The 13,981-nt window shown below is 37.2% G+C and overlaps 1 protein-coding gene across 5 annotated transcripts in view; it reads left to right on the top strand.

The window, feature by feature from the left end:
* The window catches only part of RASSF6 (Ras association domain family member 6), a 43,426-nt gene that overhangs the window by 25,078 nt on the left and 4,367 nt on the right, over positions 1-13,981 (top strand). For all 5 annotated transcript variants that reach the window (XM_072973243.1, XM_072973248.1, XM_006212529.4 and 2 more), the window contains exons 3-6: positions 2,992-3,070; positions 5,754-5,893; positions 10,878-10,975; positions 12,310-12,494. In XM_072973243.1, the coding sequence (XP_072829344.1) occupies positions 2,992-3,070; positions 5,754-5,893; positions 10,878-10,975; positions 12,310-12,494 (502 nt within the window). The remainder of the gene's footprint in view (positions 1-2,991; positions 3,071-5,753; positions 5,894-10,877; positions 10,976-12,309; positions 12,495-13,981) is intronic.

Here is a 13,981-nt window from a genome sequence, read left to right as displayed (position 1 = left end):
TTTCTCCCAAATAGAACTATAGCAATATCTCAAATGTCTTTGTTAATATTTTTCTTGCCTCGTAAGCTCTTCACATTCTTCTTGCTTAATCCTGCCCCTCCAAAGTGCACCATAGGCAGCATCTGTTCCTTGAAGCTCTCACCCACCCTCAGAGTCCGACTGAGGCCTCTTGATTGAGCTCACACAGCAAATGAATGAATGAATGACCATTAGGGCAGGTCTTCTGTTAGAGGACAAATTGTGCAGCAATCAGCAGATGTCGATTTGACAATAACTTTGACAATAACTTGACAATAACTCTTCAGCTCCCTGTGCCCCCAACAACAACAAATCAAAGTAGAATGTTGCAGGCTATAATTTATCCCCAGTATTCTGTTGGATCTATTGTTTCATTAGGTACATAAACCAATCATCTTCGGACATTCTTCTGGTAAGGTACATATGATTAAAATGTGATGATGTTTTGATATTTGGAATGCATTCACCAGAAAATTCCTCACTTTATTGTACCATTTAACGTACCTAATTTTATCCCCACACTATTTTAGTGAACTCTACTCATCTTCCGCATTCCAAAATCTTTCAAAGTGCCATTGATAGCCAGAAAGATCCTGCCTGTGGTAAGAAAATATGGAAGACTGCCATGATACTCAGTTACCCTGCATTACACATGCTCTATGGATTGGCCAACAACCTCTGTAAAGGGCCAGATAATAAATATTTGAGGCTTTGTGGGCCATATGGTTTGTGTCACCACTACTCAACTCTGCAGTCACAGAAGGAAAGCAGCTACAGACAATAAGCAAGCAAATTGGTGTGGCTATGTGCCAATAAAACTTTATTTATAAAAACAGGTGGCCTGGGACCAGAGTTTGCTGACTCCCTAGGTCATCTGGAGACTTATTCCTACGGAGAAATATTTAGTTGGGTTCTGTTCAGATAAAGAAACATTTTCCAAGTAGCTTGTTTCCAGAGAATAACCTTTCTAATTAAACATAGTTCTGAGGTAAATACTTCGAAGGATACTTGTACCCTACCTTGTCGTGCAGTTTTATTAGAAACAGAAGCTGAGGGAATACATTTATGGAAAAGTCCATCTGCTTTAATAACAACTCTCCCAGCTCAGCATATCAGGAGTCACATCCCAAGTGACCTGGAAATTTCCGTTTGCTGCCCTGGCATCCAATAATGAGAGGGATAAAAGTGTTCATGCTTTTTACCAGTACGTTAATTTTTAGAAACCATCCCACAGAAATGACTTCAATGAAGCAAAATCCTTCATGTGCCCAGTGATATTTAGAACAGAAATATTCACTAACACTGAAATTCTAAAGTAAGTCAATTGGGAACTGGAACAATAGCATGGAGGAATTCTGTAGAATTTTTTTTTATGTGGTGTTGGTGTGGAGTGTGTTGATCCTTGGAAATGTGCACATTAAGAATTACAAGTGGGAAAGTCACATGCAAAGTATGTTTACATGATCTCAAACATAAAAATCAATATACACGAATTCTGTCACTTGGGATATATAAATGTGGATTGAATCAGAGCCTACTAGGAGCAAGTCTGTTCTAAGCTCTGGGAAGATAGCAATGAATAAAATAGACAAAAACTCCTCCCCTCATGGAGCCAGTATTCTTATGGGAGGAAGACAGATATTGAGGATCAAAGGGATTTTAGTGATTGATATATTTGAAAGTTTAATATAAGGTTTCTCCCCCATAAAATTGCTTATACAAAAAAGGCTTTCCACTCTTTGTCTGATTTTTGTTTTGTTTTAGAAATAAGAATTTTTCTGATCATTTCAATCAACCAGTATTTGTTGAGTTCTTAGGACATGTCAGGCTCTCTTCCAGGCACACAAAACATAGCATGAACAAAACACACAAGCATGCCTGTAATCTTGGAGGTACAGTCTAGCGGGGGAGACAACATAAGATAAATAAGTAAAATACATACAAGGTGACCAAAGGGCGGAGGTAAGGAGGAAAGTGGGAGATGAATGCTGGGAGAAGACAGACTCAGATTGGGTTATCAAGAAGGTCTCCTTGGAGTAGTTAAAGAAAATGAATGCATAACAGTGTGATGGTGCAGGGAGATCCTTCTGGGCAGAAGGGCCAACAAGTATGAAGACCGGGAGGTGAGAATGTTCCCAGAATGCTCAAGGAACGTCAAGGAGTAGTGAGTGGAGGAGAGAAGTAAAAATGGTATGGAAGGTGTAACAGCGACCAGACAACAACTGGCCTTGGAAGTCATTGGCTTCATTCTAACAATGAAGCTATTGGCTTTTATTCTAATAATGAGAAGATATTTGGAAAGTTTTGAGCAAAGGAGAGAGATGATCAGGTTTTCATGAAAATAACTCCTGCTGTTGAGAATAGACAACAGATATGGGGAGTCTGTTAGGAGACTGATGCAGTAATCCAGGTGTGAGAAGATAGTTTGGACCAGCAGGGAAGGTGAGACAGGCATCTTTAGCTGTGGTGGCACAGAAGGAGAGATGGCAGGAACCAGTGTTCCCACTGCTAGAGCCCACCTACCACCTACCACCTACCACAAAGGGTGAGATGCTAGGAGCAATGACCATTCCTGAACATTGCTGCATCCCCAGTGGGAGGAACAATCTCAGGTGTATACTAGGGAGGGGCTTAACTCACGTTGATGAAATGTTGCAAAATAAAAAAGGAATGTGAAACAAAGTCTGTTTTATGACTGCCTCCTGCTATAGAACATTCTCCTCACTACTTCTGTCTGTAGTCATTTTCCTTTCTTCAGTTATGTATTTATAAATTAACCCCTTCAGCATTTGTTGATGTCCTAAGAAGGCTTCAGCTTTCAGTGACCTATGTTAAAATGACAGAACAGTGAAGATTCCAGTGAACTATGTCTTTCTGTTTCATACATTTATGAACTGAAAGCATCATTATTGCCTTTTACCATTAAAGAGCCTAAGACTGATTCTAACTGAATGTAATGTTTTTTTTTTTTAGGGAACAACTTAATTCTTTATTGAAGACCTATAACATCTTTTATAAGAACCAGAAAAACCTGCATATTGTATATGGACAGGTAAGTCTGTCAAAGAAATGCGGTATAGTTTGAGTCACAGGAGAAAAAAAAATCCGTAAAAGCACAGAGGAGTCAGTATAAGTTGGAGGCCACAACCCAGCAGCACAAATGGTTTGGGAGAAACAATCAAACATGATCTTTAACTTGATCATGATTTGTATTTTTAGATTGTATCACAAAATCCCAGTCCTGGAACATCTGTGACTTACTAAGCTTCTTTGGAATAGGAAAACATTTTAAAATAATTTTAATGACATATTTGCTTTCTACTTTGAAAACAGTATATGAATATCTTTTGAACAGCAATTTCTCTAGAAATCTAACCTAGAATTTTCTTACAAATGTACCAGATACATATAGAAGGATATTCATGGTGATATCATTTATAATGGAAAAAATTTTTGAAGATATCTTCAGTCCCAAACAATGAAAGACTATTCAAATAAATTACAACATATCTGTAGTTTGATTTGGTTGTCAAAAATTAATGAGTTAGATTCAAATGAATGTGTACTATGTCATAATAATAACAAATTTTAAAACATTAGAGAAACAGTTTTAAAATGTTAAACAATTCAGCAAAGTCCTGAGTCTAGAAAGCATTTTTTAAGGGTGCAACTGGCAGGCTACTGTAGAAACTGGCCTTATTATTATTTTTTAACTCCTCATTCTCCACTTAGTCTTGTTTTCTAATGGGGCTCACTTCACATCTTTACAATATCTTCCTGGTCCCAGGGAACATTAGAACTTTTTCCCTAGGTTTCAGATCTTCAGATATGGTGGTACAACATTGACAGCTTAAATCAGCAGTTGGGACAGAAGGAAATTTACAAACCACTCTAGCCTTTACTAGTGAGATTAAGTGATTTAGCTTGACTGAATATTTCAAACACCTTTTCAAATGTGGTAATATACAGAAGTAGGAAATAACTAATCCCTTTATAAAGAAAAGGATCTAACTTTAAACTATTTCAATACTGTCCTATATCTTAGATCTCTAATATATGTAATTGTGAAAGTATAAAATTTAGGAAAAATCAAAACTTTAATAAAATGTTGCAAAATAAAAAAGGAATGTGAATAGTTTCCACAAAATTCATTATATTAAGTTTGTTTCCTTTAGGAAAATGTTTGAATTTTTATGAAAATACAAGCTGAAGCACATTCTGCCCTATTTGGTGAATCAGTGCTCAGTTTACATCACTTTATTTTTTAAAATAATGTCTTATGTGTTACATAATATTTCAAAATTGTATGAAGTAAACTATACAGTGAGAAAATCTGTCCATCTTTACTCGCCATCATTAAGAGAAAAGGGAACCCCTCCTACACTGTTGATGGGAATGTAGTTTCATGCAACCATTGTAATGGAAAACAGTATGGAGATTCCTCAAAAAACTAAAAATAGAGTTACCATATGATCCAGCAATCCCACTCCTGGGCATATATCCAGAGAGAACTCTATTTCAAAAAGATACATGCACCCCAATGTTCATAGCAGCACTATTTACAATAGCCAAGACATGGAAGCAACCTAAATGTCTGTCAACAGATGACCAGATAAAGAAGTTGTGGTATAGTACAATGGAATACTACTCAGCCAAATAAAATAAAATAAAATAATACCATTTGCAGCAACATGGATGGACCTGGAGATCAACATTCTAAGCGAAGCAAGCCAGAAAGACAAAGAAAAATATTATATAATATCACTCATATGTGGAATCTAAAAAAAGAAAAGACACTAATAACCTCATCTATAAAACAGAAACAGACTCACAGACATAGTAAACAATGTTACAGCTAGCAGGGGAAAGGCAATGGGAAGGGATAAATTTGGGAGTTTGAGATTTGCAAGTATTAACTACTATATATAAAAACCAAATTTCTTCTGTATAGCACAGGGAACTATATTCAATACTTGTAATAACCTTTAATGAAAATGAATGTGTATATATGTATATATATATATGACTGGGACATTATGTGGCACACCAGAAATTGACACATTGTAACTAACTATACTTTAATTAAAAATATATATTTACATCCACAGACTAAGTAAATGTTTAATCCTGTTTATTAATTTTTCTTTGTTTGTATGGAATTTCCTTCTTTTGTTTCATTTTCAGCTTAAAAGATTATTCAAGTGCTATTGAGTTTATAAAATTTTTTTCAAAAATATAATTTGAAATGCATTTTACACTTTTTTTACATACATTATTTTAGTTGTTCTGCGTAACATTGTGAGCTAAAATTTTCCTGTTCAGAAATGAGAAAACAGCCACTAAACGAGTATCAGTAGCTGTTCTTCTGATTCCTACTTTAGTACAGTTTTTAATTCTGCTTTAATTTTAAATTAAATTGAATTAGAGAATTAAATTTCCACTTAATTGAAGAATCGAGAGTTCAGAAAACACTTTAGCATACTATGCCCTCTGGTGGACATTTCATTACCATTGTGATTTACTTTGCTGGATAGAGCTGCTTTCAAAAATAAAAGGATGTTTCAAAAATAGAATTTATTGGTACATAAATTTAAAAGCCAAATAATCCCATCTGGGGATTTATTTTTTATCAGTTAAGATGTCTTACAGATTTCATTTCTACATCTTCAGTTAAAACATTTACCCCCCATAAACAGTACAAAAACAATGTTTGAGATGATTGGATTCTTCCCTAGACTGAAGATGGCAAACTAATTGTTGAAGGAATGTTGGACATTTTCTGGGGAGTAAAACGGCCTATACAGCTGAAAATACAAGATGAGAAGCAAATCCCTTCTTTCACTGTGCTCAAGTCACCAGACGTCTTTTCCAAAAGGTGAGCTATCTTTTATGGTTTTCAGTCCTTAGAAAACGATCTTTGTGTTTACCTTTATTGTGTGCATTCTTGAGGATGAAAGCTCTGAAGCTTAAATATAGTCTCATCTAATCCCCCAACAACTCAAGGAAGTAGGTGTTCAGAAACCAGGGCTCTGAAAGGTTAGGTAATTTGTGCAAGATCTGATACCACGAGCAGAGCTGGACTGGACCTCAGGTCTCTGGGCGCCAGAGTCCATGCTCTGTCCTCTCTCCGCATTCCTCCTTTCCGGGAAGACTGCATTCTTTCACTAGAAAAGACAAAACGGAAAGGCAAGATTTCTTCAGCCCTGGCCTTGTTGCCAAAAGAAGACAGGGATAAAATTTAAATTTCTCCTCTCCTTGGAACAAAGGACTTTTCCTGCTTTCTGGAAAGGAGACTTAATTAATGCTCCATCTGATTGCTGTGTCCTGTTGAACAGGATCAGAACAAAATGCATTTGAAGTGCAATAAATGTACACAGCAGTCTTCTGTGTGGGTTGAACATGTAAGTTGCGCTGTTATTTTCATTATCCTTTATAATTTTTAGAAAAATTAATAAGTATTCCCAAATAAATCATACATATAAATTTTTTGTTCTTCTCCTCTCTCCCTTCTTCCCTTCCTTTTTAATCCTGACTGACTCATCTCCTTCTGTGTATACGCGGAGGTACCAAGCCTTCTCTTCATCCTGCTCCTGTCCATGACTAGATGAGCTGGAGTTCTAGTCGGGGAGAAGAGGAGAGAGAGCAGCCAGGACCTTTTCCTCAGTCTGACCTTAGGCCATAACCAAGGAAAATCAGGAGTCACCTTGAAGGAAGCCTCACTTTTCCTCTGGAGAAAACACTGACGTCCTGCTGTATGACTTGCATGTTGCCAGTTTTTCTCAAACGTGATGCTCCAGCAGTTCTAAACATCTTGTAATTCCCTACACATCATGAAGTTTCTCACTTTCCTGACTCTCTGCCTTGAAGTCTACCTGCTTCTCGAAATCCTATTTGCACAACCCCTCCACCAGTCCTTTAAGGTTCAGGTCTGTAATGTTATCCAGAAAGCCTTTCGTGACCCTTCCGTCTGTAGTAGGTGCACTGATTACTTTTCTGTATCACTTTCAGAGCACGCCATTCATTGTATTTTTATGTACCTGCCTCCCCCTCTAGCCTGTGAGCTTCTCAAGGGTGAGGAGCATGCCTTATTCATCTTTATCCCAGTGCCCAGCAGTGTGCCCGGCACAAAGAAGAAACTCAAAATATAGTGTTGAACGCTGTCCACAGAATCCTGGTGGTTAACTTACCTCTGCTCTGTTATGTGAACTGTCTCCAGCTACCATGTGACTAGTCTCCTATCCAAGCTAACGATGGGCAAAGGGTCCAGGACGTATGAAAGGGCAGAAGAGGGACCAGAGACTTAGGCAGCCTGACAGAGCCCTGCATCCCTCACCTGCAGGAACTAGATGATTGACAGAGCTGATGATCTTAAATGACTAGGAGCATCATTTAAAAGTAGAAATTATCCCTGGGCTCTGATTTTAGGAAACTGTGCAAGATATGAATTAGGAAAAATTAGCTATCATTCTTCATATTACCTAAGAACTCAATTCAAATTCTTCTGAGCAGCCAGCTCCTTCTGATGCATTTTAATTATGTGAATTATGAAAATTTGATTAGTATGGAACATTATGAGAAGATGTCAAGGAGATGCAGTAAGCTACTTATCACATAAAGCCGTAATAATTTTAAATGGATATCCCAAGATAATTTTTTAATTTCTCAAATTAAAATTCAAAACACTTGTTCCTAGAAATGTTAAATTTGAGAATGAGTTTCAGAAGCCCAGGTAGACAAGTTATATTAATGTCTTTCCATATTCTATCGCAGATTAGAGATGAACAGTCTCATGATGTACCTTCCATGGAATCCATTTGCCCTTTTTTCATTCTTTATCAGAACATTGCTGTGAATCAAACAGGAATTATCTCCTTTAAAATCAAAAAAGACTACCCTAGGAAACTTCGCTTGCCCTTTGCCACAGTCATGAGACTTGCTGGGAGAACATTTGAAGTGAAGTGTACACTTGCAGCATATCGGATTTTTCTGGTGGGCAAGAATTGTCAGAAAAAGATCTCACTCCTCTTGCACATAAGAGCAAGATTAGATTCAATTGTGGTTAATTAGCCAAGAATCCTTTGTGGTAAGAAGCTGAACATTCAGCTGGAAGGTGTAGCATCATTTGGAATGGCTTCTGATTCCCTAGTGGGGTGCATAGCACTATAGGGAATCAGCACACAATCATAACATGTTAGTATTATACTTTGCTCCAGTCTAACCCTAGACACTCTCACTCTGTTGCCACCCTTATGGTGGTGTTCGTTTAAATTCTGAGCTTTGAATGAAATTGCTTAAGGAAATGGACCATTCCCTCAGGTCGCAACACATCCTGTTGGTCCCTTTCCCATTCTGGGTTTCTCTGGGCATTACCTATACATCTACTCTCACAGGATCACAGATTTAACATCTCCAGTGGGTGAATGTGGAATGAAAGATGTGGCAATTGTGTACTCAGCTGCAGGAAGGGCTGCAATCTTTTCTTTCAGCTCACCCTTGGAGAAAAATCATCAGTTTGTCAACCTAGTTTGTTTTATTCTCTTTGAAATGAGTCACACTGACTCAGCTTAATGGGAATGTTAAAAAATTTTAAATAAACCAGTTTGATCTGCAATCACTTGTGATCCTTTATGGAAGCAATTCTGTGGGCAGTTCTTTGTTCTCTCATATCTGGTCCAAGTATTTTGTTTTGGAAATCTTCCGGAAAAACAGCCTTTCTTAAGGCTATGTTTGTTTGCACCAGTTTTCATTTCTGTTTCTGATGTCTTTCCGAAGTCAGCTTTGCCATGCTGTGCGCAAGTCATGGCAGAGCAGTATAAAGAGCAGAAACTGGACAGGTGTACATTTGAATAACATCAATAGTATTTTTCCTTTTTTACAATATGTGTAGAGAAGTGACCACCTTCTATTTGTCTATAAATTTCTACTTCCTTTTTATTTTGTAGCTCATTAGAAAACCTCCCCACAGTTTCAGTTTGCTAATAGTGTACATCCTGCAGGCTTGGTCAGAGCGATACTAACAGCCCCATGCTTGGGCAAGTTAAACTATTTGATATTACATAAATTTCCAACCAGTTTTCTTTGGAAAACTCCAGGTAACTGCCCTCAAGCTTAATCATGTGCACCGCTGTATGTGGTGACACTACAAATTACACAATCCAGAGATGAAAACAGGTGGGGTTTTTTTCCCTAAGATGGTGGGGAGGAAAAAGGCCAAACACTGAACATATTTAGCCATGTTTGTTCCTCTGTATTTGTGTGACACCATAAGCTGTGAGAAAGTGAAGACAGATGTCAAGTGGGTCAGGACTACCAAGAATTTATAGCACATCACTGGTCTAGCAGGCGTGGGCTGCCTCATCTTCCCCCGTGGGAAACAGCATCGGGTTGCTTTGCCTTTTTAGATTACGCTTTCCATTGCTATTACGCTGTCCATTGCTAACATTCTTTTTATGACAATCTTTCTTTTTAAATCTATAGAATGGGGAAAATTGATGATTTTATCAGTTACAGAATAACTAGAGCCTGAGCCAGAACCTAAATAGTTCTTCTCTGAATTAAAGGTATTACCCGTAATGCTTGGTCTTTTAAGACATCTGTTTTGACTGGCTATATTCTGGATAGTTGAGCCTACTAAAGAAATCAATTAACAAATACATTAGGATTATCTTATCTCCTTCATAAGGCTGCTATTTTGAGGCTCAAAAGATATGAAAGTTGTAAAAACAAAAAAAGACTTCAAAGGAATTCAAAGCTCAAGGGGAAAAAAAGATCATGTTTATTCAGATTTCCCATCACTAGTATGAATAAGCATTTTTGTTGTAGCCACCAGTGACATTTGGGTAGAATTAATGCCGCATATTCCCTATGGGTGAATATTTTTTGGTCACAGGAAAACAAACATTATGGAAGAGATGTTTAGTAGGACTACGACTGGTGCCAGCAATGATAGTGTCCTTTCACGTGGAGAGAGCCAGGAGTATCTTGGATCCCTAGTGGCTCCTGGCCCATCATAAAATGGATACAGATGATGGTGGTTATGGTGAGGATGACAATGAAGATCATGATAGTTTTTAGCACATATTGAGTGCTTACTATGTGTTGGGCCCTTTTTCGAGGATTAACTCATTTAATCTTCTCAGCAACCCTATCCTACCTCATGCTATAATCACCCTCATTTTACAGATAAGGATAAATGCACAGAGAAGTAACTGATCTAAAGCCAGATAAAGAAAATAAAAATGAGTGTTGCCCAACTGGTAAAGATAAGCAGTTGCCCAGTTTTATTTATTCTGGGCATTAGAATGCATTGAAAATTATTAGTATTCCTATATAAATCATGGTTTCCAGAAAAGAATTTTCTATACACTTTCCTCCTTTTGTAAATTGCATTCTTCATAGTGCCCAAGGGCCTGAAAGATAGGCTGTGAAACTTATTTAGAATCACTCTACCTAAGAGTGCTTTGAACACGAGGAACTCATTGCAGGTTGGCAGAACAAACACATTTGCATCTCCTCTCGTAAGAGCACTGTGGGATATCTGTATAAGAATGGATTATGTTGGTTTCTCTTAATTCCATTGGCATATGCATTTTACAGAATCTATGTAACCTTGTGTTTCAGTATGTAACTGAATTATTGTGTCAAAATATGCTCAGAATCAATACAGGAAGTATTCAACATGCATGCTGACCACACTGGTATGAATATAATTTTAATAACATAAAAAATTGTTATAACTTAGCATAATGTGTCCACCTACAGAGGCCCATAGTACTATATTAATACTGTAAATCTGAAAACCGTCACAGCCCTTTTTATGAGTAGACTTGATCTCACTTACAAGATTTATTACTTTGCAGGGGAATGACACGCTGGGGAGAATTTGATGATCTTTACCGTATTAGTGACTTGGACAGGACTCAGATTCCAGTGTCTGAAGTGACAGGTTCCCAGGAAGGTCAGTATCAAACTCCTGTTAATGAGGAGATTTTTCTAACTAATGTAAAGCATGAATCCTAATGTTTCTCTGAAATTTAACATTATATATAGTGTCACTTATTGGATTCATTCTGTATTTAAATATATATATATATCTTAGGGGCATCTAATTTGTCACTACAGTGCTCACATGATGTTTAAGAACCTTACTTTGCTATATAAAAACATTTTTTTAAAGTTATATCAAGTCATTTAGATTTATTAGATTAGGGAGAATTAATGGTTTGAATAAAGTTTGTGTACAGAAGATTGTCAACATTTTCCCCAAGGATTAGGATTATTTATTATATTCAGTAGCTTTTTATGTTAGATCAAGCCCTTCAGATTTAATTCCACATCTTTTTAGAAGTTGAACATTTTAGTTAATAGATATTTATTTAACATTGCTTTTCAGAAAGAGACAGATATCCTGGAATCACTATATTTGATAGGGTTGTTTCAAGCATTTATTTAAAAAAGAAATCCGCTTGAACATCAAGTGAGTTCAAATCAAACTTGACAAACCAGTGGAAAATGCCAGCTCCTGACATGTGACATCAATAGTCAGAATAGCGATGACGTAGTAGTAATGAGGATATTAGGATCTGTCATTTACTGAGGCCCTAAAGTGTCAGGCATGATATCTTGTATTTTTCATTTTTGTTGTAATTTAGTGTATAGAGATCCAAGGAGGAGCTGATGTCTGAGGCTGGGGATGGGGTTCATGTTCCCAGGGTGGTGACATTACCAAGCTGACTTCAGATTGAACCAGGATATCCTGCTGGCATTATCTTCATGAATCTACCACCAGCTTCCAATGTTTAGTTATTTTTTTTCAAAGCACTCTCAACCCCCTCTACTGTCTCTATAACAACTCAGATTTTATAACAAACATGATGTGCCTTCCAGGATTTCCTTATTTTTGTCTTATGGCCTTTTGGCATCTTTTATATAAGCGTCCTTCTAATTAGTCCTTTGACATTCATCTAACACAGGGGAATCCCAATATCTTGGCACCAAAGATACAATAAAAATCTACTTGTATTAAAGCAACAGTGCTAGAGAAAGATAAAATATCACATGCTTATGTGATGATACTCTAATTACAATAGAATTAAAATTCCGAGGTAAAATGGAACACGTGTCACCAGACAGCCCTATTCTTAAACAAGATCATTGCTATTTTCTGGGTAAGAGCATTATAGTCCACTGCTTAGCTACATAATTCCTTTTTAAATACATAACCAAATCCACCCAGGCTGCAAAGACGTGGGCAGCTAAATTACATGGGCTTATAATCTTTATTCTCCCCAGATTATTCATCTTATCACAGTAGCACTCTGAAGCCTCCTGCAGGTAAAGAGCCAGAATCCCCCTTGCTCTACAGAACCATGAGCGAAGCAACCCTGGTGAGAAAAAGGATGAAGCTCCCGATGTTGGACAGAAAAGACAGACAGACGCATCGGGCCTCTATTAATGGACACTTTTATAACCATGAAGTGAGTTACCATTCCATTAATATCATTTAAAATAATGTTGTCTATTTGTGCTAACAATATCACTCAATTCAACTTACAGTTAAAAGTGATAATAATAATACTCTTAAATATAATACTACTGTTAGTATTGGGTGCTCTCTATGTGTTAGGCATTAAACTGTTTTGATTTCTCTCATTAATCACTAAAACAATCCTATGAAGTAAATACTTCATTATTTTCCCTACGTTGCATATGAGTTAATTGAGGTTCACAGAGGTTAGGCAATTTGTCACAGTTCACACTGTTTTTAAGTAGCAACTCTGAACTCCAACCCAGCTTTGTCTGAGGCCAGAACCCAAATTTAACCAACGTGGTGAATGAACCGTATCTAACCACGCTCCACACACTGGAAATATGAAGATGATTCAGTTGATAACTCTGCCAGCATGGAGCTTAGGGCTTGGGCCAAGAAACCAATACAGCCACACATAGCACTAGAATAATCTAAGTGCTACAGAAGATGGCTGTTCAAAGTACATTCAAACATTAATATTTAAATAAAAGGAAAAACTCAGCTATAGTCCTGTTTATTCCAAGAAATCAAATTCCTCATTTTCTACGTCTTGTATATATACACTTAACATTTACACAGTGCAATTGGGGTTTATATAATTTTTATTCTGATTTTTTTTCACTTACTATCTGTTAAATTTACACGTGCCTTTCCATGGTATTTGTAAGACATTTTGCTTTGCTGAAGGTAGGAAATATATCATTTTTTTTTCTAGAACTCAAAGTTTGTCATGCAAGTCATTCATCCATTCATTTAATAAATGCTTAAAAAGCACTCACTCTAAGGCACCATTCTAACCCCTTTAATGCAAAATATTGACTCATTCATCTTGAGCTTTCTTCCTATAAGGCTTTCTACCTTATTCCTTCTTCTACCTTTGGGAGGGTATCCATATGTTCCTTTGGAGACTGGTGGGGAGAATTCCCCCCTTGTGAATTCTTTGTTCAAATTAGACATTTTTCTGGCTCAAGAATTTCCTCCTGGCCATGAAGTACCCTTGACAGTCCCCCACAGATGTGCAACTAACAATTGTCCTGGTTTCTTCGCCTGAGAATCAAGCTCTATGTCATCACCTTGTGGGCTGACTTGTGTTAAAGAAGGCTGTGGAAGCCACATTGTCCCAAATGAGCAGCTTCCAGCCGGGCCCCCAGTGCTGAGGACGAACCGGCACTAAGCTGGCAGCACAGCACGTAGTGAAGTGCTAGGGTGTTGCAGCTTGATGCCCTGACTTCAAAGTTAGAAAATGACTCAATCTCTTAACCTGAGTTCCCTCACCCTTCTTTACAAGGTTGTTGATGGGATTCAATGGAATGAGGTGAGTTAAGCACTTAGCATAGTGTCTGCATGAAGGAAGAACTCAATTTACATTAGCTTTATTGCTGTTGATTGATAGAGAGATCAAGCTGGAACTAGAGATACATACAAACAAATGTT

This window comes from Vicugna pacos, chromosome 2 (genome assembly GCF_048564905.1).
Source record: "Vicugna pacos chromosome 2, VicPac4, whole genome shotgun sequence".
Lineage (NCBI taxonomy): Eukaryota > Metazoa > Chordata > Mammalia > Artiodactyla > Camelidae > Vicugna > Vicugna pacos.
Note: the sequence above shows the minus strand (reverse complement) of the source record. Positions and strands in the feature narration are given on the sequence as shown.